The sequence below is a fragment of the Enhydra lutris genome, unplaced genomic scaffold (genome assembly GCF_002288905.1).
Source record: "Enhydra lutris kenyoni isolate GAN:26980312 unplaced genomic scaffold, ASM228890v2 scaffoldscaffold9, whole genome shotgun sequence".
NCBI classification, from domain to species: Eukaryota; Metazoa; Chordata; class Mammalia; order Carnivora; family Mustelidae; genus Enhydra; species Enhydra lutris.
In genome coordinates this window covers 76364513-76389685 of record NW_019154093.1, presented here as the reverse complement: position 1 = coordinate 76389685, position 25173 = coordinate 76364513, and the positions used below count along the sequence as shown (strand labels likewise).

Below are 25173 nucleotides of genomic sequence, written 5' to 3'. Positions count from 1 at the left end.
TATCAAGAGGTAGTTAAAAAATCAAATTATTTGATTAAAAAAATAGTGCAAATAGTTCTGACAATCTAATGAAAGCATCTAAAGTATGAAAGAAGTAGCTTTCTATAAAAATGCCTATACCAAAAAGTCATAAATATGGCAATAGCTGCTTTGACAATCTTAATTTACTTTTCTCCCATGTCTAAAGATGTTAAAAACTTTTTTTTTGATGGGTATAAGGCAATTTCTGATGAATAAGTAAGACAAAGGTGAAATAGGATACAATGAAATTTAAAATTTTAATGCACTGGGATTTTTAAAAAGAATTTTCCATATAAAATTTTCCATTTATACAAACTATTTCAAAAATGAATTAGGGAATAAAATACAGATGAGACTCTAAGAAGAAAGAAGTGATGTTTGGCTGGCCAAAGTCCCCAAAGGATAAGATAAATGTAAGAAATAAAACATTCTTTAATATTAAGCAGGCAGATACTTAACAGTACAGAAGCCGTTGGAATAATGATCTTTCACATAGGCCCTTAAAGCACTGTCACAGGATTCTCTCCAAGACTTCAGACCTCCATCTACGTCCTCTGGCTGGGGGTCACTTGCTTCTTTCCGTAAGTGATCAAACTTAAAGGAAATTTTGTTTCTTGGATCTAAAAATCTGCTATTACCCAGGTCACCATGTTCTGTAATTAAGACCTTCCAAAGAATAATTACAAATATGAGTAACTGTAAAAAGACAGTTCTTGTCAAATTTTACAAAACAAATAAAAATTCTGAAGACAGTTAACTTTTCATTTAAACTTGGATTTCTCTTCCATAATGATTTTTCAATCAAGTCACATATATATTTTTTAATTTAATTTCATTTTTTAAATAAATTCTACCCCCAACATGGGGCTTGAACTCATGACCCCAAGATCAAGAGTAGCATGCTCTACTGACTGAGCCAGCCGGGTGCTCCTCAAGTCACATTTTTATTCTTTTTCCTTAAGTTTTATTTATTTGAGAGAGAGAGAGAGAGAGAGAGAGAGAGATAGTAAGAGTTGGGGGGGGGGAACTCAAGCAGATTCCATGCAGAGCCTAACTAGGAGCTTGATCTCACAACCCTGAGATCACGACCTGAGCTAAAACCAAGAGTTGGATGCTCAACCGACTGCACCACCCAGGCACTCCTCACATTTTTCTTTTTTTAAAAAAAAATTTTATTTATTTTCTTAAATTCTCACATTTTTATTATAAAAGTGTTACGTTTATGGTTAAGTCACCTACCTCTAAATCACAACATCTCCCCATCTACCCTTTATTTCTTGGTTTCTGCCTACTGTACTGCCAGTGTATATACCTTATACAGAGCTATCACAATAACTTATTGATACACTTTAATATTCTCTTTTTACATATTTCATAAAACTTTCCCAGTCATTATATTTAGCATTTAAAATAGGCAATCTATTTACTTGGTTCAATAATGAAAAAATTTATCTAAAGTGAGATCTTTTTCTCACCTTTCACTCCTATCCATCAAATTCCTAATAAATTTTCCCTTCTCCACAAGGCAACTGACTATTTAGAGCATGGTTCAGCATGGCATTTGCCACTTGTTTTTGTAAATAAAGTTTTATTGAACACAGCCCTGCTTGTTTGTTTTTTGTATCGTCTATGGCTGCTTTCCTGAAACAGCAGGGTTGAGAAGTCACAATTCACTCTATGTCCAGAGAAGCTGAAAATATTTACTCTCTGGCCCTTTCAAAAAAAGGGTGTGCCGTGGGCGCCTGGGTAGCTCAGTGGGTTAAGCCGCTTCCCCCCATCTCTCTGCTTCTGCTCTGCCTACTTATGATCTCTCTCTCTCTCTCTGTCAAATAAATGAGTAAAATCTTCAAAAAAAAAAATTTGCCAATCCCTGACATATTCTTTCAGAGTTTCTTTTTTACAAATAGAAGCAAGTATGAATACGTATTCTAACTCCCCAATCCTTTCTTTTACACAAAAACGAATACACTATACTGTACTTAGTTTTTTTTTTTTAAACTTAATATATCTGGGAAAACTTTCCTGATATGTACTCAGAGAACTCCTTTTTTTATGTTACAGTTGCACAATACACCACTGTATGGATATACAAAAATTTATCCAACCAGTCTTCTATTAATGGGTAGTTGGGTTGTTTCCAATCTTTTGCTATTATGATTACTGCCACAAATGTCCTCGTATGTTCATTACGTACAAATTATGTATGTGTGCCAAGCACGCAGGTGAGATTAAATCCTTTGAAGGGGGACAACTAGGTCAAAGGGAAAATGTATTCCTAATATTGATATACATAATATAGGGTGTCGTACCAAGTTACAAGCAGTAGAAATTATAACTGGCATTTCATTTTTTAAAAAGAATAATTTTCTAGTTGAACTCTCTATTAATTAGGCAGGTAACGCTTTGCATGTGTTGAGTTTCATTTATTTTTCCTTAATTTCCCATTTGTCTTTTGACACATTTACCATTTTTAATAATTACATACAATTTCACAATAACTGACATACCATAATATACTTACTTAATCATTTCTGAATTGAAGAAGGTTTAAGCTACTTAGGGTTTCCATTATTGAAAGCTACTGTAAGTTCTACCATAAATAAAATCTGCTTAAAAAAATTCTTGGGAAAGAGTTCCTAGTTTTGAGATTCCCACCCTTATTACCAGACTAACCCTTAAAAAACTTGTTTATAATGATAGTAGGAACCATGAATGTAACTATTTCCTTAGTCTTCCCTTCATAAATCTTTCTCATTACAATTCTGCAACTTTTATAACTAAAAGGTATATTCACGTTAAATCTTAACCTGGATTTCCTTAATTACTACTTCTGGGCAATCTAACACTTTTCTAAGTTTGCTTTGTTATTTCCCACTTGTGTGCAAGTGGTTCGTGTCTGTTGCTTATTTATTCACTGTACTCTTGGCATCATCCTTAGGTATCTGAATAACCTCTTTATGCTTGAGAAACATTTACTCCTTTTTTAAACCGTATTTTTAAAACTTTCTATTAAGCAAAGGTAACTTTCTTTTATAAACTTTTTAAAGTTTTTATTTATTTCAGTGCTCTCTATATCCAATGTGGGGCTGAAAATCACAACCCTGAGATCAGGAGTTGCATGTTCTACCGACTGAGGCAGCCAGGAGCCTGCATCCTTTTATGAACTTTTTAAATGTTTCATCATTACTTAAGTTATGATTCCCTTTCCATTTCCTACTAAATTTTTATGTTTAAAAAAATATTTAACCTTTAAACTCCACCTGGAATTAATCTAATTGTACAGTTGGCATTGGAAATCAAAGTTAGATTAATCTCATAAATTTTATGAATTGTTTCCTTTTCCCTTCTGTTTTATGTTACTTAGGTGCTTTTTGATTATTGCCTTGTGTCTTTCATTATTAGTCTTCTTTCATTTGTTTTTCTTGATTAGAATGATTCTGTATGGTCTATTCTTCATAGGAATTGTATGAAATCTATTTGAAAAACCAAGTTTCCATATCATTTATGTTTCTTATTCAGGTAAGCTTTCCATATTATTTATACTTCTTATTCAGAAACACGGCATTCAAATCTATTTGATTTTCCATTTATTTTCCTGATTAAAGTGTGTGTGTGTGCGTGTGTGTGTGTAAACTGTACTGCAGAGTTTTGCTAGTTCCAATCTAATATTTATTCTCTGCTTTCCCTTACTAACAGGACTGCAAAGATTTTCAAAAAGACCGTGTGTACAACTAATAAAAAGACACCTTCCAGCTAGTAATGAATGACAAAGTGATAGGAGTTCTGTCAATAACTTATCAGTGGAAGTTGCTTCTAGAAAGGCCAATAGCACCTTCTGCAATTTCCTCTTTTTCCCTTCCTGGAACATGGATTCAGTGGCCTGAAATGGGGCAGCTCTCTTAAAGAGCATGATAATAAGGGGTGCCTGGGTGGCTCAGTCAGTTAGGTATCTGCCCTCGGCTCAGGTCATGATCTCAGGGTCCTGGGACTGAGCCCCATGTTGGGCTCCCTGTTCAGCAGGAGCCTGCTTCTCCCTCCCCCTCTGCTCCTCCTCCCCACACATGCTCTAAATAAATAAATAAATAAATAAATAAAATATGCACTGATATATTACATTCACTTAAATACCTATTAAGAAAAATAAACTAGCACAATTCTACATAGGCTCCTTTATGTTCTAGCTTAATATTATCACAAACATCTTCCCAGATTAATATTCCCAGATCAGTATTTATATTGGTTTTCAATGACTACATGGTATTTTGGTCTACAGATAATTAATTTAATGTTGGGAATTCAGATTGTTCCCAGTTTTTCACTATTATAAACTTTGCTTCAAATAATCTTTTTAAATACATTTACATGCTTATTTTCCCAGGAGAAATTCAGCAGATTTGTGGGTTCAAGGAAGATTCCGACTTTTAAAAAGCACTTAGTATTTAGTGACATACTGCCTTTGAAGTGTACATTAATAAATTTGCTAAGTCCTGTCATACAATGTTAATAATAATAATGATGGATATTTTTGCTTTGTTCCTCTATTTGAATAGGGATGCCTAATTTCCCATATGATGTCAAATTTGATGTCTCCTGTTATTCTTACCAAGGAGAATTACATAAAACCTATAAATCTGTGTAAAACTCAACTCTTATTTTCACTATTATTGCTAGCGGCACCTCATTTTTCCTGTCAAAGAAACTCCCAATATTATGAGAGAGGAAGAATTTCCTAATATGTAGAACATTTACAAAAGTTATGAAAACTAAGACATGAATTTATTCAGCATCTTATCCTCAGACATTTGCTTTGGTTTCTAAGATTTCTACTACCACCCAGGCACAGCCTACCAAACGAACAATCATTACCTGATCTTCATATCCTTCTATCTTCACAGGTGTGAACTGATCCATGTTATACTGGGCAAATGCACTGTTTTTTTAAAAAGTAAAAAAAGGAGGGGGGGAGAATAACATATAAATACAAAGGTTAATTCACATAATAGTGAGAGAGAATGTGAAAACACTCTCTGGTGCTCTTTCTCTTTCCCTCTAGGCAACTCGTGTTCTCCTAATGCCTTCCAGCTTTCTGAAGGAACTCTTCTCCACAGAGATCTCAGATGTGCCCCAAACTCTGAAATTATCCTTTCCTCTTCAGTCCTATGCTCCAACAGAAGTCCCCCTTAGACTATTTGTAAGTTTTAAGAAATCAGTTTCATGAATTACCAACAGTTTTAATCATTTAGACAGAAGCTTTTAGTAATTCAAAAAAATCTTCAATTGATGCACTATTTTAGTAATGCTGTCTTCTTTATTCTGGGCTCTCTGAGGTAGGGCAGGTAGGAGAGGCCACAATTACATGTACTAGAAGACATCTGACATGGGGAGAGGGTAAAGTAAGAGCTGAACATGAGTTTATGTTTATATGAGAGTTTAAAGGTTATCTGAAAAGGGGGATATGAATAATCAAAGTGCATGCCCAATGTTATTGTTTACTTGTCCAATGCTACACTCATAAAACTGCATTTTCAGTGGCTCCCTCGTACATCTTACAAAGTCATTAAAAAGGTAAAGTGAAAGAAAAATGGAAATAAGCTGCAGTGTAAAAAAGCACAATACTCTTATAAAGTGTCAGTCTTCTCACAGAATTCACCTGGCAAGGCAAGAGTTAAACACCTCTCTAGCCCAATTTTAACTTTACTACAACACCTACTAGACCACTGTTTTTAAGCAGACTATTAAATTCTTCCTAGACTTTTCGAGAAAGACCAAAGAAACAGATATTTAAAGCTAATCTTCAATCATTTCAAGTTATTGTTGCATTTTTTTAATTAATCATTTCCTCATAACACAACCCCATTTACAAAATGAGTCTTTAACACAATGGTTCTTCAGAAAGGAATATAAATCAAATGTTCATGGACAGTGAATTTTTCTTTTTTAAGAAAAGCTTAAGGAGTGAGGAGTAAATAAGTACTCAATTCTAAAACAGATCCTAAGATTATAGATTACAAATACCAACATCAAAATTTGTTAACATTTAACCCCATCTCAAGAAAATGGTATCTTCATTCTACCATTCATGTGGGCCAAAAACTTGAAATCATCTTTGATTCTTCTTTCTCCCAAATTTCATATGCAATCCCATCAGCCAATTTCCTAGGTTCTACTACCTTGATACATATTCAGAATCTTGATTCCTTCCCATCACCCTTAATACTACCACTCTAGTCCAAACTGCCGTTTATCTCTGAACTACTGCAGTTAAGTGTTCTAACTACTCATCTTGCTTCAATCTTTGCCCCCTGCATAGCAACCAGTGATTATACTAAAATATAATCTCATTGAGTCATTCTCTGCTCAAAACACTAATAATTTGCCCTCTCTTTTTAAAATCCTCTCTTTAACATGGCCTACAACACCCTACTTTGTCCAGAAGGGCTGGGAATTATTAGAGAATGGTTCTAGAGATCAGAAGCAAAGGTAGAAATCCAGGAAAGAATAAATCCAAAGTTGTTGAGGCCTCCTTCATTTTATATAGAAGGCAATAATGACGAGGATGATGATTACTCATTTACTGAACGCTTACTATGAAGGACTATGGCCAAGGGACTGAAGCACCTCATTACAGAAAAAAAACCCTGAATTTTTCATCCCTGTGGAAAATCAAATATTTGGGCATAAGGCAGTTCTCCTTTAGTAAGAATGTTCTCTGAAAATCTAGAATCTATAAGAACCAGAGTATTTATAAAAACAAAGTTTTATTGTCAGGGCAATTAAAGCATCTGAACTAAATTCCACTGTTACTCCTAATTGGAAATGGGACAATAGGCTTAGGATGCAATCAATCTTGGATCTTGGCATTCCACTTCCCACCTCCTCTTCAGTAGTACCTTACCGCGTGAAAGACAAAGTAGATTTATTTTGGGTAGCTCTCAAGGATAAAACTAAGACCAATATATTGCAGGCAAGGAACTTGCCTTGTGAGATAGTGAATTCCTTATTATTAGAAGCATTCAGATTGGATAGCCATCTGTTGACAAAATGTAGATGAGGTTCTTTCAATGATAGGGCAGAGACAGGGGTTGAACTAGCAAATCATGAAAGCCTTTCTATGGCACTCTATGCATCTAAGAGAAACCAGCACCAGCACTGGAATGTATCTTTGGTGTGTGCCTAAATAATGTATAATTAGAATATCATTCATGATGACAATTATAGTGATGCTGAACAAATGTTAGGGTTTGGAGAATCTGGTCCCAAAATGAGTTCCAAAAAAGCAGCATGGACACAGGGCAGAAGATGACTGTTTCCCAGGCAGCAGCTCTTAAGACAGTTTTTTATAGCTAAAATCCAACCGTATATCATACCAAATGCTTTTATGATAATTATTTGTTGCTCTACATCAAAATCCTCATCCAATCCTCTTTACCCCACCCCTTCCCAGTCATTATCCTTTTCTGGTTTCCTCTTTACAAAGGAACTCTCAGCCAATTAGATAAGACAGTAATTGAAAGAGAATTTTGTATGTAAAAGAGAGTAGTGATAAAGCCTGATTAACAGGGGGCCTTGAAAGCTAGACAGTGTTTAGATTTTAAGAAAACAAAAACACACATCACTATAATGTTTTTGAGGACAATAATAAAATGAAAACGGTACTTTAGAAAGATTAATTAGCCTGACAGTGCTAGGAAATCAGTGTCTGGGTTGAATAACCATGCTACTATTCCACGGTTAACTCTATTATTGCACTTTATAAATATCTACTATTTTGCGGCAATTTGAGAACAATATTCCTCTATAGCAGCCTAATTTTTCTACAGCTAGTGTTTAAAAAAAATCCAACATGAACTAAAAGGAGTACAGAAGTAACCCTAAGAGTTCATATTAAGCTCTGCTTTAACAGGGAAAATCTGGGCAAAAAGAAAAATTAAAAAGAAAAAAAATAAGATCATATATAATAAGCTTAAAGGAAGTAAACAACATGGCATGTTTTCTCCAAGAAAAAAATACAACTAAAATTGATAAAACCAACTGCTTTATATTGAAGTATTTTATTTTAAACTTAGTTTTCAGGGTACAAATTTATTATCAACATACTTTATCTAAAATTAAAATAAATATATAAGTGGATCTTGTAGGATACTTACTGTGCTGCCCCTTCCCTGAGGAGATTGTCATTATTAAGTAGTAGCCGGACATCTGAGGAAAAAACATTGAAAGATGTGAAAATTGAAATCATTAAAAGATGTTAAAATTAAAAGGACGAACTTCAGAAAATTTTTTAGAAATCAGGCTTTGCAAAGTTAGTTTTCAGATATATGTACACATAGAAATTCTGTTTTTTTTTTTTTTAATATTTTTGAGGGGTGCCTGGATGGCTCAGTGGGTTAAAGCCTCTGCCTTCAGCTTGGGTCATGATCCCAGGGTCCTGGGATCGAGCCCCACATCGGGCTCTCTGCTCGGCAGGGAGCCTGCTTCCTCCTCTCTCTCTGCCTGCTTCTCTGTCTACTTGTGATCTCTGTCAAATAAATAAATAAAATCTTTAAAAAAAATTTTTTTTTTTTTTTTGACAGAGCAAGCACAAGCAGGGGGAGCAGCAGGCAGAGGGAGAGGGAGAGGCAGGCTCCCTGGTGGGTCTCAATCCCAGGACCCTGGGATCACGAACTGAGTGGAAGACAGATGCTTAACTAACTGAGCCACCCAAGCACCCCTACACAGAAATTCTAAAATCGCAAGTGACAGATGCTAATGTTCATAAATTTGCATGTAATTATTTGTGATACAATAATCTAACAGTAACTTTTTGTTTTAAAGATTTTATTTATTTATTTGACAGACAGAGATCACAAGTAGGCAGAGAGGCAGGCAGAGAGAGAGAGGGAAGCAGGCTCCCCACTGAGCAGAGAGCCCCGATGCGGGGCTCGATCCCAGGACCTTGAGATCATGACCTGAGCCAAAGGCAGAGGCTTAACCCACTCACTGAGCCACCCAGGCGCCACAACAGTAACTTCTTAAAGTATTTCGTAGCAAATGAAAAACATGATTTAAAGAAAGTTATAGTTAGGACTATTAATTTTGTATCTAAAGAATCCTTTAAAATGAGATTAAGAGGGGCGCCTGGGTGGCTCAGTGGGTTAAAGCCTCTGCCTTCGGCTCAGGTCATGATCCCAGAGTCCTAGGACCGAGCCCCACATCAGGTTCTCTTTTCAGCAGGGAGCCTGCTTCCCGCCCCCGCCTCTGCCTTCCATTCTGCCTACTTGTGATCTCTCTCTGTCAAATAAATAAAATCACTAAAAAAAATAATAAAACAAACAAACAAACAAATAAATAAATAAATAAAATGAGATTAAGAACTGGAGGTTTTTCTGTAACATCAGACCAAGATAGCTGGGCAAAAATCAATCAGTGGCAGTGAAATCACTTAATATATTTTTCTATGAAGGATCTAATGTAGGGGACTATATCCTTTTAAAAAACTGTGTGTCAAAAAAAAAAAAGGCTGTGTGTGGAGAGTCTAGTCACTCTTCTTTTGGGAGAGGAGAGTCCTTGTTACATAAGAAACTATCAAGCATTAACTCTAATAGAGAAGACTATAAGCCAAAGGCCACTGACTCTTAGGGCTTCCGAAAGAGGCTGGCAGAGGCCAACGTGTAGCATGCCAATAAAAACCAGCCCGCATGCCACAAGTAGCTTGCCAACTTTTTTTTTTAATAGCTTGCCAATTCTTAATCTAATGCTTCCATATCAATTATTCTCATGATAGTCCTGTAAAGTACATTCAGTTGTCAGAAATAAAACAAGGGACTTCTAACTACAAAGGCTATTAACTTGTTAAAACAAGAATTTATCAGAGCTAATCAGCTGAATAAAGCTCAAGTCGTAGGAAAACTTCCTAAAAGCTCAGTTGTTGAAAATTTATATCTGATCAATATAGAAAAAAGACCAGAGAAAACAAGGCTGCATTTGTTTCTTTTGCTATTAGTTCTCAAAATCCACAAACAAGTCCATAAGGAAGAATGTTTGGATTTATTTCTACTGTATTATTTACTCCTTATAGTAAATGTTTACATGTTCTCCTGGTTACTCTTTACCTACATCAAGAATTTTTATCGGTGGAGATTACTGATTGTTCTATGATGTATAGGGCTCTGGGCCAAGTACAGATGAGTATCATCACATAGTTCCTTTTAAGTAAGTAGCTGTCTAATGTAAAACTGCAATTTCAAAATAAATGCTTGCGCAAATGAGCCAAGGTGCACAAAGAACTTTACGATGAATTTAACAACTTAAAATAGGATTGTAATGATCGATTTTATCATGAAGTTCGAGATGCCTCATCTACATTTTTCATTCTATATTATGTTAAGCCAGTGAGTAGCACAGAAGGTTATAAATGTATTGGAAAAGTGGTTCCCAAACTGGCTATGACTCAGAATCACCTAGGAGAACCTGATAAAACAGATTACCCAATTCTACCTCAGATTTAATGAAAGAAAAATCGTAAGAGGAAAGTAACGCTGGAAGCTGTATATGTGACAAGCCACCCAGACGCAATCAGTTCAGCACCAATGGTTTTAGAAAGTGTCCCGTATGTATTACGGGCATGTCTTGAGTGAAAGCACTGAAGAAGCTTAAGCTATGATTTATAATGATATAAGACTATGAATTTAATATTGCTTCACTACTTAATCAGTATTAAACTACTTTAGATCTTTTCTCACATAAGATAGGTAACCTCAATTATGGGTTAAGAATTTGCTTTTGACTCAGAGCTGGGTGAGAATCCTTGCTCTGACACTTGACTAGCTAGGTGACAATGGATAAGTTACTTTCACCTATTTGAATCTTGACCTCCTTAGCTATAGCTATAATGTGCTGTAAGGATTAAAAGAGATAGCTTATATGTAATTAAGGAGAGCTTAAAATATACTAATATTTACTCACCATTGAACACTTCATTAAATTCCCCTGGGGGTGCATGAGTGATGAATTTAGCAGCTATGCGCACCTAAAGAGAAATAAAATGAGACTAATATATAAAAGAATATAACAGATTACAAAAATTTCATCACATTCCTTGAAATAACACTTCCTATTTAAACCTTTACTGTTTAGGAGCAAAAAAAATTTTTTTTCGCAAAATATCCCAAAACTTTTAGCATCAATATAACTTAGTCCTGATTTAGGGATATCCATGCTGCCTTAAGTTTTATTTTTCATTAAAAAGCTGAATAATCAGTTTTGGTCAAAATATACTACAGTTATAGGGGCGCCTGGGTGGCTCAGTGGGTTAAGCCGCTGCCTTCGGCTCAGGTCATGATCTCAGGGTCCTGGGATCGAGTCCCGCATTAGGCTCTCTGCTCAGCGGGGAGCCTGCTTTCCTCTCTGTCTCTCTCTCTGCCTGCCTCTCTGTCTACTTGTGATCTCTCTCTGTCAAATAAATAAATAAAATCTTTAAAAAATATATATATACTACAGTTATAGCTTTGTGCAGTTGGCAGTATCAAAGCCAACGAGGTTTATCCGAGCACAATTATTGCTAATTTAAAACTTTCCTCCAAATAGGGTGCCTGGGTGGCTCAGTGGTTTAAGCCGCTGCCCTCGGCTCAGGTCATGATCTCGGGGTCCTGGGATCGAGTCCCGCATCGGGCTCTTTGCTCAGCAGGGAGCCTGCTTCCCTCTCTCCCTCTCTGCCTGCCTCTTTGTCTACTTGTGATCTCTCTCTCTGTCAAATAAATAAATAAAATCTTTAAAAAAAAAAAAAAACAAACTTTCCTCCAAATATACCACAGTCACAAAAAGAGAAATCTATGATCCTAATCTCTTATAAACATTTAAACAAAACTAAATAAATTAGTAAATTGGTAGGATACCAAATTGTGTTTATGGTGTTTACAGCCATGCAGAATGGTTCAATACTAATAAATCCAGTACTAAGGAGCAAACCCTTGTGATTCTCTTAACTCATGCTGGGAAAAAAAGACAAAATTCAATACTCAAATATCATAAAACCACAGAACTATTAATTTGGTGTAGGAATAAACTTCTTTAACTTCAAAAAGGATTATCTACCAAAATTCTATAGCATACCTAATAATGATGCAACAATGCAAGCAGTGTCCCCTAATTTTAAAAATAAGACAAAATGACATCACCTAAACTATTAAACACCATTAAAGGTCCTAAAGAATACTACAGACAAAATTTCTTCTGTTCTTCCTTCTAACTCCCTCTCCTGCTCCCTACTGCCATTCTACTTTTCTGGATCTCCTATTAGAGATGGATGTTGAAATCATAGAATCTGATCTGTATATCTCATTTTTTTTCTCCTAGATTTTTATCTTCTATTGTTGTTATATACTTTATTTGGGGAGAAGGCCTCAGAGCTCCATTTTTCAATTCACTAAAATGCTCTTCAGTTAGGTCTACTTTGCTATTAAGATAATTATTTTAACTGTCCTATTTTAAATTTCCACAACTTTTGTTTTTTTGTGTGTAATAATCTCTTGAGTCTCCTTGAGGGTATTACTTTTTTTTTTTAAACTATACTGACTTTAAAGTCTTGTTCTATGGACTGTCTCCTAAGAATTTAGATCTGCTTTTTGTTTGAGTTTGGTGATTTTCTTCCATAGTACTGGTTTTCCAGAAATGTTTGGTGTTCCTCCTTGAATTTAATTTAGCTTACCTGTCCTGTTTACCTGCAGTTCGTCTCCAGTGATTATAGGGGAGGGAAAAAGCAGACTTGCTGCTGGGTATGAGCAGATTAATTTCTGAGGGTGCCTCATAAGGGCCAGAGGCTACCTGAGGTACTACCCTGCCTCTCTGCTCTCAATGCTCATTCTCATGCTATATTCTGAGGACAAATGGATTTCTGTCTGCAGTTCAGGCCAAATGGGAGAGAAAAGAGGTGCCAAGTGGTACAGTTAGCTTACAGAAAAGTTCCCCAATCAATCTACACTAAGACTCTTTTGAATCTTTTCTTTCTTGCTCCTTAAATAAAGTTCCTCCATGGGGCGCCTGTGTGGCTCAGACATTAAGCATCTGCCTTTGGCTCAGGTCATGATCACAGTGACCTGGGACTGAGCCCTGCATCAGGCTTCCTGCTCTGCGGGGAAGCCTGCTTCTCCCTCTCCACTCCCCCTATTCTGTTCCTCTCCTGCTGTCTCTCTCTCTCTCTCTCTGTCAAATAAATAAATAAATAAAAAATCTTAAAAAAAAAAAAAAAAAAATTTTTTTTTTTTTTTTTTAAAGATTTTATTTATTTATTCGACAGAGAGAGAGATCACAAGTAGATGGAGAGGCAGGCAGAGAGAGAGAGAGAGAGAGAGAGAGAGAGAGAGAGGGAAGCAGGCTCCCTGCTGAGCAGAGAGAGCCTGATGTGGGACTCGATCCCAGGACCCTGAGATCATGACCTGAGCCGAAGGCAGCGGCTTAACCCACTGAGCCACCCAGGCACCCCAAAAAAAGATTTTTTAAAAGATTTTATTTATTTATTTCACAGACAGAGATAACAAGTAGGCAGAGAGGCAGGCAGAGAGAGAGAGTAGGAAGCAGGCTCCCCACTGAGCAGAGAGCCCGATGCAGGGCTTGATCCCAGGACCTTGGGATCATGACCCGAGCCGAAGGCAGAGGCTTTAACCCACTGAGCCACCCAGGTGCCCCAAAAAAGATTTTTTAAAATAAAGTTCCTCCAAATGACTCCTACTTCCATAACAGTTTTCTTTAATGTGATTTGGGTTATAATTTCTTCTCATCTTACTTCTCACCACTATGAATTTACCATTCTGCTTTCTTTCTATGAAGAACTGTTAAAAAGTTTTGGTCCAATGATGGCACTCCCACTTTTTAAAAGTTACTAGTTCATTTCTCCTCTCATTCAATTTTCCCCCACTCTTTCCATTCTAATAAGATTTGGCATAAACCGTGAGGTGAAACCATGTGCTCAGTCTGCCATATAATTTAATCTCTTAACTCTCATCAAGTCAAATGTGAAATACAAAGAATGCACAAACCCATTTAAAAGAAAAAATAATGTGGAGTATCATTTGGCATTATAAATATATAATTATGATGTTAGCAATAATAGGACTGACCTGAAATGAGTCTCACAGTATAATTCTAACACACTATAACAGAAAAAATGATGAAAATTCCCTAATTTTTGATGTGATAATGAGTATGAAGATGATTCAATCCACTGATGAGAGGCAAAGAGGAACATGATATATCTACCAAAAAACTAAGCCCTACTTTCCAAATAGGCATCCTCTGTTGACCTCTTAATTTCCTTCAAACAATTTATTATTTTTTAAAGATTTTATTTATTTATTTGACAGAGAGAGACACAGCCAGAGAGGGAACACAAGCAGGGGGAAAGGGAGAAGCAGGCTCCCTGTGGAGCAGGGAGCTCAATGTGGGGCTTGATTCCAGGACCCTGGAATCATGACCTGAGCCAAAGGCAGCTGCTTAATGACTAAGCCACCCAGGTGCCCCTCCTTCACACAATTTAAATTTTTTGCTGACCCAATCAAATTAAGGCTACCATCAAAGTCAAACCATTCTTTTTTTTTTTTTTTAAAGATTTTATTTATTTATTTGTCAGAGAGAGAGAGAGGGAGAGAGAGCAAGCACAGGCAGACAGAATGGCAGGCAGAGGCAGAGGGAGAAGCAGGCTCCCTGCTGAGCAAGGAGCCCGATGTGGGACTCGATCCCAGGACGCTGGGATCATGACCTGAGCCGAAGGCAGCTGCTTAACCAACTGAGCCACCCAGGCGTCCCCAAAGTCAAACCATTCTTAAGCAGGAAAAAGAATTTCAGGAGTCTTGAAAATAAGGCTGGGAACTGAGAAGAAAATACGAAAAAGACAAAAAAACACTTTACAACTTTAGGTTTATACAGAAGAGATCTTATATGACTACACTCTTATTCTAAGAATAAAAGAAAAGCTGTCCCATGGACAAACTTATTTCTTCATCAAGAAAGATCTACTGATTGTGGAACAAGGCAGACCAGAAACCTGGATTCTAATTACTAGCTGTGTCAGTCCATTAACTAACTGGATTTGTGATTCTAGAAACACTAGAATCTAACTAACCTTTTTTTGGTCCTGAATTTCCTCATTATAATCCAACTCCTAAGAGATGAGAATATCTGCAAAATTTCTTTGAACTATAAAACTCTACCTGATTTTTTAAGACTTAGAAAACAAAACCTGTATGTGTATGGAAGCAGAGGCAAGGAATCCACACCACACACCTTAAAATATTCTATGTACATAAAATTTGAGAACCCTGTCATGACAGGGTAATTACAGATAATGTATTATTTTTCTGGGATGAAAAATGATGGAGATTAAGAAGAAATACTCCATAAAGTTCTTACATTAACTAACAATAAAAAGAGCAGCTCTAATTAGGAAATAAGAAATGCTGCTCAACTCATGAAAATTACACTACACAGGACTAACAGTTCCCATATGGATTGCCAACTGTGTATATTTGCATTGGCCTGTGCAGTTAATCATATTTCTGTCCTCATCAACTGTTGCTGTCAATCACTCATTTAAGAAATTAGTAAACCTACTTTGACAGCAAACTATTTTTTAGTCTATTTGTGGCAAATCTGCTGAGTGGCTGTGGTCTATCCCACTTCTGTCCAGGTGCTTTCCCCATAACCCTCACATAGTTGTGAAACTCCCTTCAGTCAAGAAAATTGAAGTGTGTGTAGTTCAAGAACCTGACACATACAAAGCAAGCATTAAAGGCCACAGTGAGGCACCAAGAAGATGTAATCAGCTCTAATGCATGTAAGGAGGGGTGGGGTAGCCTTTAAATACAGTGACGAATGAGCTGGACTGAAGGATGAGTAATATCGAGGAGGGCATTCCAGTCAGAGGAAACAATATGTATAAACTAAGACAACACCGTACAAAAAACTGAATGTAGATATTTAAAAGATTTGCAAAATGTAAAATAGTTCTACTTTTCCCACTACTTTTTGTTTTGTTTTGGAAAATAGTTTTTTTTTTTCCCCAGAACAAAATACCGATCATTTGTATTAACATGTAATAATTATGTTTTTAAATGAACTAATGCTTTAAAAATCTCTTAAGTTTTGATATTTAGTAAATAGATATAAGCTATATAAATAAAAACTTGATTCCTAAGAGTGCAAAGGGGTCCTGGGAGCAAAAAAAGTCTGAGAAGTGTTCTATCTGTTAACACAGGTTGATGTTTATCATCTGCTGTTGAGTGAAAAAAGTTCACACAATGGTGTATTCCTATTTTATTAAGTGTAAATATATTCACCTACAACTGTAGCTACTAATTTTAATTAGGACTTCCTCTGGTATTACAAGATATTTTTCTTTTCTTTTTGGGCTTATCTCCATATTCAAAAAGCTGTACAAGGAATATAAATTACTTGTATGATTAAGAGAACTTTTTTCCTGGAAGTTAGTACTTCTTACTCCCTTTTATCTATTTCACCCATTACTTCATTACTTGTACATTAAAGATAATTTTTAAATTTTTAAAAATCCAAAGAGGAGCATGCCAACATCTCCCATCCAATAAATTAATTTTTTTTTTAAGATGAAAGAGGAGCACCTAACTGGATCAGTCAGTAGAGCATGAGACTCTTTATCTTGGGGTTGTGAATTCGAACCCCACGCTGGGTATGAGATAAAATCTTTAAAAAAAAAAAAAGATGAAAGAGGACATAAACAAGATAAAGGCTTTGGAGTGACATCAAAACTGAAAGCAATGGGTCAAGGAAGCTATAGGTCAAGGAAGCTGAAGGACAGGATAACATGAGGCTGGTAAAATGCTGAAAGCAACAAGGAAGGCTTTTCAAAGTCATATTTTGCAAAGGCTTTTTGACCAGGAGCTTAGCCTTATTCACTTCCTAGCTGCACAGTGCGTAATGCTCGAAAGTACAGGATAGTTAACTGGTAAAATGAAAGGATGATGTGGAAAGAGAAAAGTAAATTAAAAGCTTGCTTCCATTTTCTAAAGAAAAAAAAAAACACAAAGTGCACAAAAGTCAGAGAAGGAGGAATATCGAGTAGTAGTATCTGAATTCAGGCTTAAGTGCTTAAGAATTATAATTAAAGTGCTGGAAAAAAAAGTAAGTGATCCCCATAAATCTGAGAATATCAAGAATAGGGAAAATGGGGGCACCTGGGTGGCTTAAATGGTTAAATGTCTGCCTTTGGCTCAGGTCATGATCTCCAAATCCTGGGATCCAGCCCCATGCCAGGCTCCAAGCTCAGCAGGCAGTCTACTTCTCCTTCCTCCTCTGCCTCTCCCCGCACACTCCCCCCCTCCGCCCTGTGCTCTGTCTGTCTCTCTCTCTCTCTCTAATGAATACGTAAAATCTTAAAAAAAAAAAATAGGAAAAATGTCCAATTATAGAAATGAAAACATCCCCCATTTTTAAATGAAAGCTGGTGAGAGGTGTAGACATATATGCAACAGCAAGGGTGAAATTCTAAATGAATGGCTAAAAACAATGCAGTCATCATTAAATGCAAAGGTGGATCCCAAAAACACTGTCATGGTCAATAATACCCATGTTATTTTCTGAGAGTTATTAAAAAAAGGTGGGCTACTTAGTATCAGGTAAGTCTTAGAATTTGCCAGTCTTTGACAACAGACTCTGAAGTGGCAAGGTGATTTCTCACTGTAACAATACCATAAAAATACCTTGAAACAGTAGTACAAATCTTAATGCTACATTTACATATTCTCTATAAAAATATAAAATCTGCTCCATGGTCTCCAAGGCCCTTCAATATTTGGTTCCCTCACCCCATCTCCTACTGTCCAGCTCTGAGACCTTACAGCTAGCTACACTACTGCCTCAGGATGATTACATTTCTTGTTCCTTTTGCCAGAAAGACTCTTCTGTCAGAGCATCACTCTTCATTCACATCTCTGTTCAAATGTCACCATCTGGGGTGCCTGGATGGCTCAGGGGTTAAGTGTCTGTTTTTGACTCAGGTCATAATCCCAGAGTCCTGGGATCGAGCCCCAAACTGGGCTCCCTGCTTAGCCGAACCCTGCTTCTCCCTCTCCGACTCCCCATGCTTGTGTTTCTTCTCTCGCTGTGACGGTCTCTCAAATAAATAAATAGAATCTTAAAAAAAAAAAAAAAAAAAAAAGTCACCTTCTGATTTCCTGACTCCTATATACAAATTAGCCACAATACTTTCTGCACCCTTCACAACTGTAGCCTATTTACCTGCTTGTTCTTCAAGAAACTTGTTACCACTACAAGGACATCTCATGGGCTCAGTCAGTTAAGCGTCCAACTCTGGATCTCAGCTCAGGTCATGATCTTAGGGCTGTGAGATCAAGCCCCGTGTAGGGCTCTGTGCTGGGTGTGGAGCCTGCTTAAGATTCTCTTTTTTCTCTCTGCTCCCCTCCCCCTCCCTCACTCTAGAAAAAGAAAAAAAAAGAACTATCCTAATGTTTCTTTCTCAATACCCCCAAAAGCATTCCAAGAACACAGAGCAAACTGCTAATGTAAACTGCCAGGAAACTACTAATGTGTAAAAGGCCAGACAATAAACATTTTAGGGCTACGTGGGGCACATGGTCTTGGTCCCAACTGTAAACAAATGAGCACAGTATGTTCAAATAAGTTTTATTCATTTTTAACTGAGGTACTACTGGGAAATAAAGTTATAAGATATTTAAAGTGTAAGATGTGATTTAATAAATGTATACATTGTAAAGGATTATTGCCACTGAGCTAATTTTTAAGAAAATTTATTTATTCATTTGAGAGAGAGAGCGAGTATAAGCAAGGGGAGCAGCAAGCAGAGGGTGAGGGAGAAGTGCGCCCCCCCTCCCCCCAGACCAAAAGAGCAGGCCTGCTGATCCTAGGACTCAGAGATCAGAACCCAAGCTAAAGGCAGACGCCCAACCAACCAAGACACCCAGGTGGCCTGCTAATTATTTTTTTAAAGATTTTATGTATTTATTTGACAGAGAGAGAGAGAGAGAATGAGTAAGAGAGCACACGCAGGGGGAGTGGTAGAGGGAGAGGGAGAAGCAGACTCCCCACCAAGCAGGAAGGCGGACCCTGGGCTCCGTATCAGGACCCCAGGATCATGATCAGATGCTTAACAGACTGAGCCACCCAGCTACCTCCGCTGAGCTAATTAGAACATTATTTTGGATACTCTAATTTATATTTCATGTAATTTTCCCATGTCATGAAACATTCTTCTTCTGATTTTTCCCCCTAACCATTCAGAAAACATTAATGTGTAGTCTATATAAAAACATGTAGTGGATCAGACTGGCCAAGCCCTGGCACAGAACGTAAAAACTCATTATGTTTGTTCCTTGCTATATATCCAGAACTGAGACCTGGCACATGCTAGGAATGTAAATGAATGGCTACTATTTTATTGTTTACAAAACTGTTTCATAACCAGCTTCTCTTCTGATCTTAAAACAGCTTGTTTAAGAAGGCAGGCAAGAGACACTTATCCCCACTATAAAAGGAACAGGTTCAGAGTTTAAGTGCCTTATCCGAGGTCACATACCTATACAGAGGTGGACATACAAATGGACAATCAACTGTACTACGCAGTAGTAACAGGTATTAAAATTCAGAAGGATTGTCTTTAGCATGGTATCACACGGATTTAGCCTAGTCCTTTTAGAATTTTTTTTTTTAAAGTCAGGAAATGAGTCAGAGCCTTGCTTATGAAAGCTGTAGTTGAAATAAAGTTAGGAGGGATAAATACAATGATAAAAAATAACTCTAAAAGTCAGTATTATCTAGGGCACCTGGGTAGCTCAGTTGGCTAAGTGACTGCCTTTGGCTCAGGTCATGATCCTGGAGTCCCGGGATTGAGTCCTACATCAGGCTCCCTGCTTGGCAGGGAGTCTTGCTTCTCCCTCTGACCCTCCCTCTTCTCATGCTCTCTCTCTTCCTCATTCTCTCTCTCAAATAAATAAATAAATAAAATCTTTTTAAAAAAATCAGTATTATCTAGCTTTAAAACTTGGTCAAAACTAATGAGATGAAGGGCACCTGGCTGACTCAGTCCGTTAAGCACCTGCCTTCAGGTTAGGTCATGATTCCAGGGTCCTAGGACAGAGTCCCACTTTGGGCTCCCTGCTCAACAGGGAGTCTGCTTCTCCCTCTACCCCTCCCCACTGCTTGTGATCACTCATTCTCTTTCAAATAAATAAATAAATAAAAACAAGATGAAATTTGGTAGAGGTAAACCAAATCAGTAGCAGAAGTAAAAAGGGAAAGTGAAATGGCTAAGTAGTTAGAGATTGCAAAAATATTTTGGGGGGCAATGCAAATGAGGGATGACACTTTTATTTTTATTTTTTTTTATATTTTTATTTTATTATTTATTTGACAGAGTCACAAGTAGGCAAAGAGGCAGGCAGAGAGAGAGGAGGAAGCAGGCTCCCCGAGGGGCAGAGAGCCCGATGTGGGGCTTGATCCCAGGATCCTGGGATCATGACCTGAGCTGAAGGCAGAGGCTTTAACCCACTGAGCCACCCAGGTGTCCCGAGGAATGACACTTTTAAAAACAGTGATTTAATCAATCATTTGTAAGACTGGGGTAGGGAAAGAAAAGTTGAAAGCAGGTATATCAGGGCGCCTGGGTAGCTCAGCTAGTTAAGCATCTGCCTTCTGCTCAGGTCATGATTCCAGGATCCCAGGATCGAGCCCTGCATCAGGCTCTCTGCTTAATAGGGAACCTGCTTCTCCTTCTCCCTCTGCTTGTGCTCTCCCACTCACTCACTCTCTCTCAAATAAATAAAATTGATTTTTTTAAAAAAAGCATATATCCTATAGAGGGGAGGCATGTCATCCCCAGCCTAGCAGAGAATCACTGTTATGGAGGTTCTGGTGGAACAAAAACTTAACTGCTGCTTTAAAAAACAAACCAAAAACAAGGCTTTTAAAATAAATTCCTGTTCCATAAAGTAATAGTTTCACTGCACGTAGCAGTCATCTGCAATGAAGGATATAACTCCGCATATATTTTATTTATTTTGTACAATATTTTAACTAATTTCTACACCCAGTGGGGGGCTCAAACCTACAACCTGAAGATCAGTAGTCACACAATCCACCAACTGAGCCAACCAGGAGTCCCTCCATGTACACTTTTTTTTAAAGTTTTTAAAAAATATTTATTTTTATTTATGTTTTTAGAGTGGGGCAGGGGCAGAGGGAAAGGGAAAGAGATTCTTAAGCAGGCTCAGTCTCACAACCCCAAGATGATGACCTGTAGTCAAGAGTCACATGCTCCACAGACTGAGCCAGCCAGGTGCCTGCACATATATTTTGAAGGGAGAATAACTCAAGTCTCATACACAATTCCATCCCTTCATATACTTAAATACTGCAATAATGTAATTTCACGGAATCCAGTGTACTATATTTCTAACCTAAAAAGGGAGAATTTAGACTCTGTAAGTATCAGAGATAAGTTTTCCTAGATTTTCCTAGAGATAAGTTTTCCTCCCATTCTTCTTATCTTTTCACCTCTCCAAAAGGGGGAAATAAAGAAAATACCTAATTCTTGCAAGATTCAAAATTTCATTATTACATTACTAATACCTGTACTCAAAGTTTAAACATCAAACCGATTAATATATCTTATTGTTCCCCCAGAAACTGCTAATTTTGTTAATTTTCAAATACTATAGTAAGAAGCTTTAGAAAATATATTAAAAGACACAGAAAATTTATAAAACTTGGGTTTTTAGCTTATTAAATAATCTTTTAATAACAGATCCACATATTTCAACAGTACATCTTTATAACTGATTTAAAAATGATTTTCTTGGGGCGCCTGGGTGGCTCAGTGGGTTAAGCTGCTGCCTTCGGCTCAGGTCATGATCTCAGGGTCCTGGGATCGAGCCCCGCATCGGGCTCTCTGCTTAGCAGGGAGCCTGCTTCCTCCTCTCTCTCTACCTGCCTCTCTGCCTGCTTGTGATCTCTCTCTGTCAAATAAATAAATAAAATCTTTAAAAAAAAATTATTTTCTTGACGATCACATAAAACAGGACTAGAGTATTTAACAACTGCAGCTCTGTTTGAATGTTAGTGGATAATTCTGTACAGGCAAGGAAGAAATTTTCCTCTAGATAATAGCCCCATTCTATTACCAGGAAGGCCCGGGCCCATTTATACTGCCGTTATACTTCAGGAGCCAAATTTCTGCCAGCTTGTTTCTCTGGTGTCTACCAAAACCTTGACCTCCCTCATTAGACTACTGTGTGTATTAAAGACTTCGCTTCTGGGATTGACTTACACTATCCTTGAAAGTTTTGCTTCTCCACTTATCTTTGCCTGTCTAAACCCTTCCTATCTTTAAAGGTTGGGTTCTTCTGTTTCTTTCCAAGAAGTACTCCAAGTACTTACAATTTCAAGAATCCTCTACCATACTATTCCATACTTTGTTTGAACATTTATTATAGCACCCAAAATATAACTGCTATGATAATTAGTTCTATAGATACTATTCTGTCCCCCAAAACTAAAGTTTTCTTTGAAAACTGCCTTGCTTTCCTTTTCTGTACTATACAAAGTCCAACAAAGTGAAGAGCACATAGAAGGCAATTACTAAATGTTTACAAAAATTCTTCTGAAAAACATGATACTATGGAAGTCTTCTTAGCTTTTCAGATTACTATGGGATACTACGGTAAACTGGAAAGATACAGGCTCTGGAGTTGGAGACAGAGCTGGATTTGAATGTCAGTCACTTAATGTCTTTAAATCATATCCTTACCCTAAAGCAGGATAGTATCTACTTTCAATTGTTATGAAATTTAAAAAGATAATAATATTTGTTGTCAGCAGAATATTTAATACATAGGGGCACCTGGCTGGCTCAGTTGGTGGAGCATGCAACTCTTGATTTTGGGGTTGTGGGTTTAAGCCCTATGTCAGGTGTAGAGATTACTTAAAAATAAAATCTTAAAAAAAATAAAATAGGCACAATAAATGTCAGCTATTGTTAACTGGTCCTAGCCAGATAATTGCTGCTTCAAATTACTAAACTGAACAAACTCTTCAAATTATTAAGAAAACACTTTCTCTTTTCTGGAAATTCTTTGGATCCTAGTCACCTTATATTCCCCCATCATTAGTCTTTTTCAAAAACTATAAACATCAGCAAACTTTTTACTGACCAAAAATTCTCCAAAATGTCTCTGCTTCACTTTCCTTTAAAGTAGTAACACATCTTCCAAAGTTTACTTAAGCTTTCAACTAGGTTAGACAAAAAAGAATAGTAACCAGTTGTACTTTTATTAATGTTTATTTTCCTTACTTTTATTCTATATCATTCCAGAAATATTCAAGGATTAATAACTACATTTCTCCTCCTGAAAGAGATTTACCTTATTCTTATCCATTTAGGAGAGTAAGTTCTGTTTCTATGGAATTCAATGCTATTTCCTAAGACTTTTTTTTTTTTTTCCCTGTTTGAAGATATTTAGATGTTGTGTTTTCAGGCTTCACTTTTTTTTTTTTTTTTAAGATTTTCTTTATTTGTTTGAGAAAGAGAGTGAGTGAACGAGAGAGCAGGAGCGTCCTCCGTTATTAACATCCCCACCACAGTAGTTTGTTAGTTCATTTCATGAACTTACACTGATACATCATTATCATCCAAGGCCCAGGGTTTACATTAGGGTTCATTCTTTGTGTTTACATTCTATCGATCTGGACAAATGTATGACATGTATCTACCATTATAGTATCATAGAGAGTATTTTCATCATCTTAAAAATTCACTGTGCTCTGCCTACTCTTCCCTCCCTCCCCCTAGCATGGTACCTTTTTTTTTTTTTTTTTTTTTTAAGATTTATTTGAAACAGTGAGAGAGTGTGAGAGCAGGAGCTGGGAGAGGGGAGTGTGATGCAGAGGGAGAAATGGACTCCCCACTGAGCAAGGAGCCCAATGGGAAGATCTATCCCAGGACCCTGGGATCATGACCTGAGCCAAAGGCAGATGTTTAACTGACTGAGCCATCATCCAGGTGCCCACTGGCCACCCCTCAATATTATTTTGACAAGAAAAAAAATTTTTTTTAAACATACATTGCCTCGGGGTGCCTGGGTGGCTCAGTGGGTTAAAGCCTCTGCCCTCAGCTCAGGTCATGATCCCAGGGTCCTAGGATCGAGCCCCTCATCGGGCTCTCTGCTCAGCGAGGAGCCTGCTTCCTCCTCTCTCTCTGCCTGCTTCTCTGCCTGCTTGTGATCTCTGTCTGTCAAATAAATAAATAAAATCTTAAAAAAAAATACATTGCCTCAATGTGGTTCAATTCTTCATCTGATTCTAAAGCTTTCAGTATACCAACAATACACTGTCTGGGGCAATAATTTAATAGTCAGGTTCCAAGCTGATAACATGTATATATGATAGTATCAAAGCTGCAGAATTCCAGTTTCAGTGCCTTTATCAAATAAACAAAATCCCTCCTGGCTGAGGGTTCTCAGAGGCTAGTGAGAATTTAATTTGGGGCTGTAATTCTAGAAAAAAAATGTATTCTCAGTGATCTCTAGACCAAATGGAATATTGGTTTCACTAAATAAAAACTTACTGTTAGCTGTTTTTTAAAACTTCAAATAAATATTATGTTTCTAGTTTAGAACTAGAGACACTATAAAGACTCAGAATGTACTTAGAAATAAAAATTTAGCTATATACAGTTTATCATTATCAGTAAGGGCACGGCTTAAAAGCACAAAATATTTTTTTTTTTTAAAAGATTTTATTTAGGGGCACCTGGGTGGCTCAGTGGGTTAGGCTTCTGCCTTCAGCTCAGGTTATGATCTCAGGGTCCTGGGATCGAGCCCTGCATCGGGCTCTCTGCTCAGCAGGGAGCCTGCTTCCCCCTCTCTTTCTCTGCCTACTTGTGATCTCTCTCTCTGTCAAATAAATAAAATCTTTTTTTTTTTAAAGATTTTATTTATTTATTTGACAGAGATCACAAGTAGGCAGAGAGGCAGGTAGAGAGAGAGAGTGGGGGAAGCAGGCTCCCTGCTGAGCAGAGAGCCCGATGTGGGGCTCGATCCCAGGATCCTGGGATCATGACCTGAGCTGAAGGCAGAGGCTTAACCCACTGAGCCACCCAAGCGCCCCAAAAGCACA

The 25173-nt window shown here is 37.2% G+C and overlaps 1 protein-coding gene across 3 annotated transcripts in view; it reads right to left on the bottom strand.

Annotated features, from left to right (window-relative positions):
• The window catches only part of LOC111142852 (capping actin protein of muscle Z-line alpha subunit 1), a 47962-nt gene that overhangs the window by 12310 nt on the left and 10479 nt on the right, over positions 1-25173 (bottom strand). For all 3 annotated transcript variants that reach the window (XM_022496203.1, XM_022496201.1, XM_022496202.1), the window contains exons 2-5: positions 10966-11029; positions 8169-8220; positions 4888-4951; positions 481-687 (exon numbers count right to left, since the gene is read on the bottom strand). In XM_022496203.1, coding sequence (XP_022351911.1) covers positions 481-687; positions 4888-4951; positions 8169-8220; positions 10966-11029 — 387 coding nt within the window. The remainder of the gene's footprint in view (positions 1-480; positions 688-4887; positions 4952-8168; positions 8221-10965; positions 11030-25173) is intronic.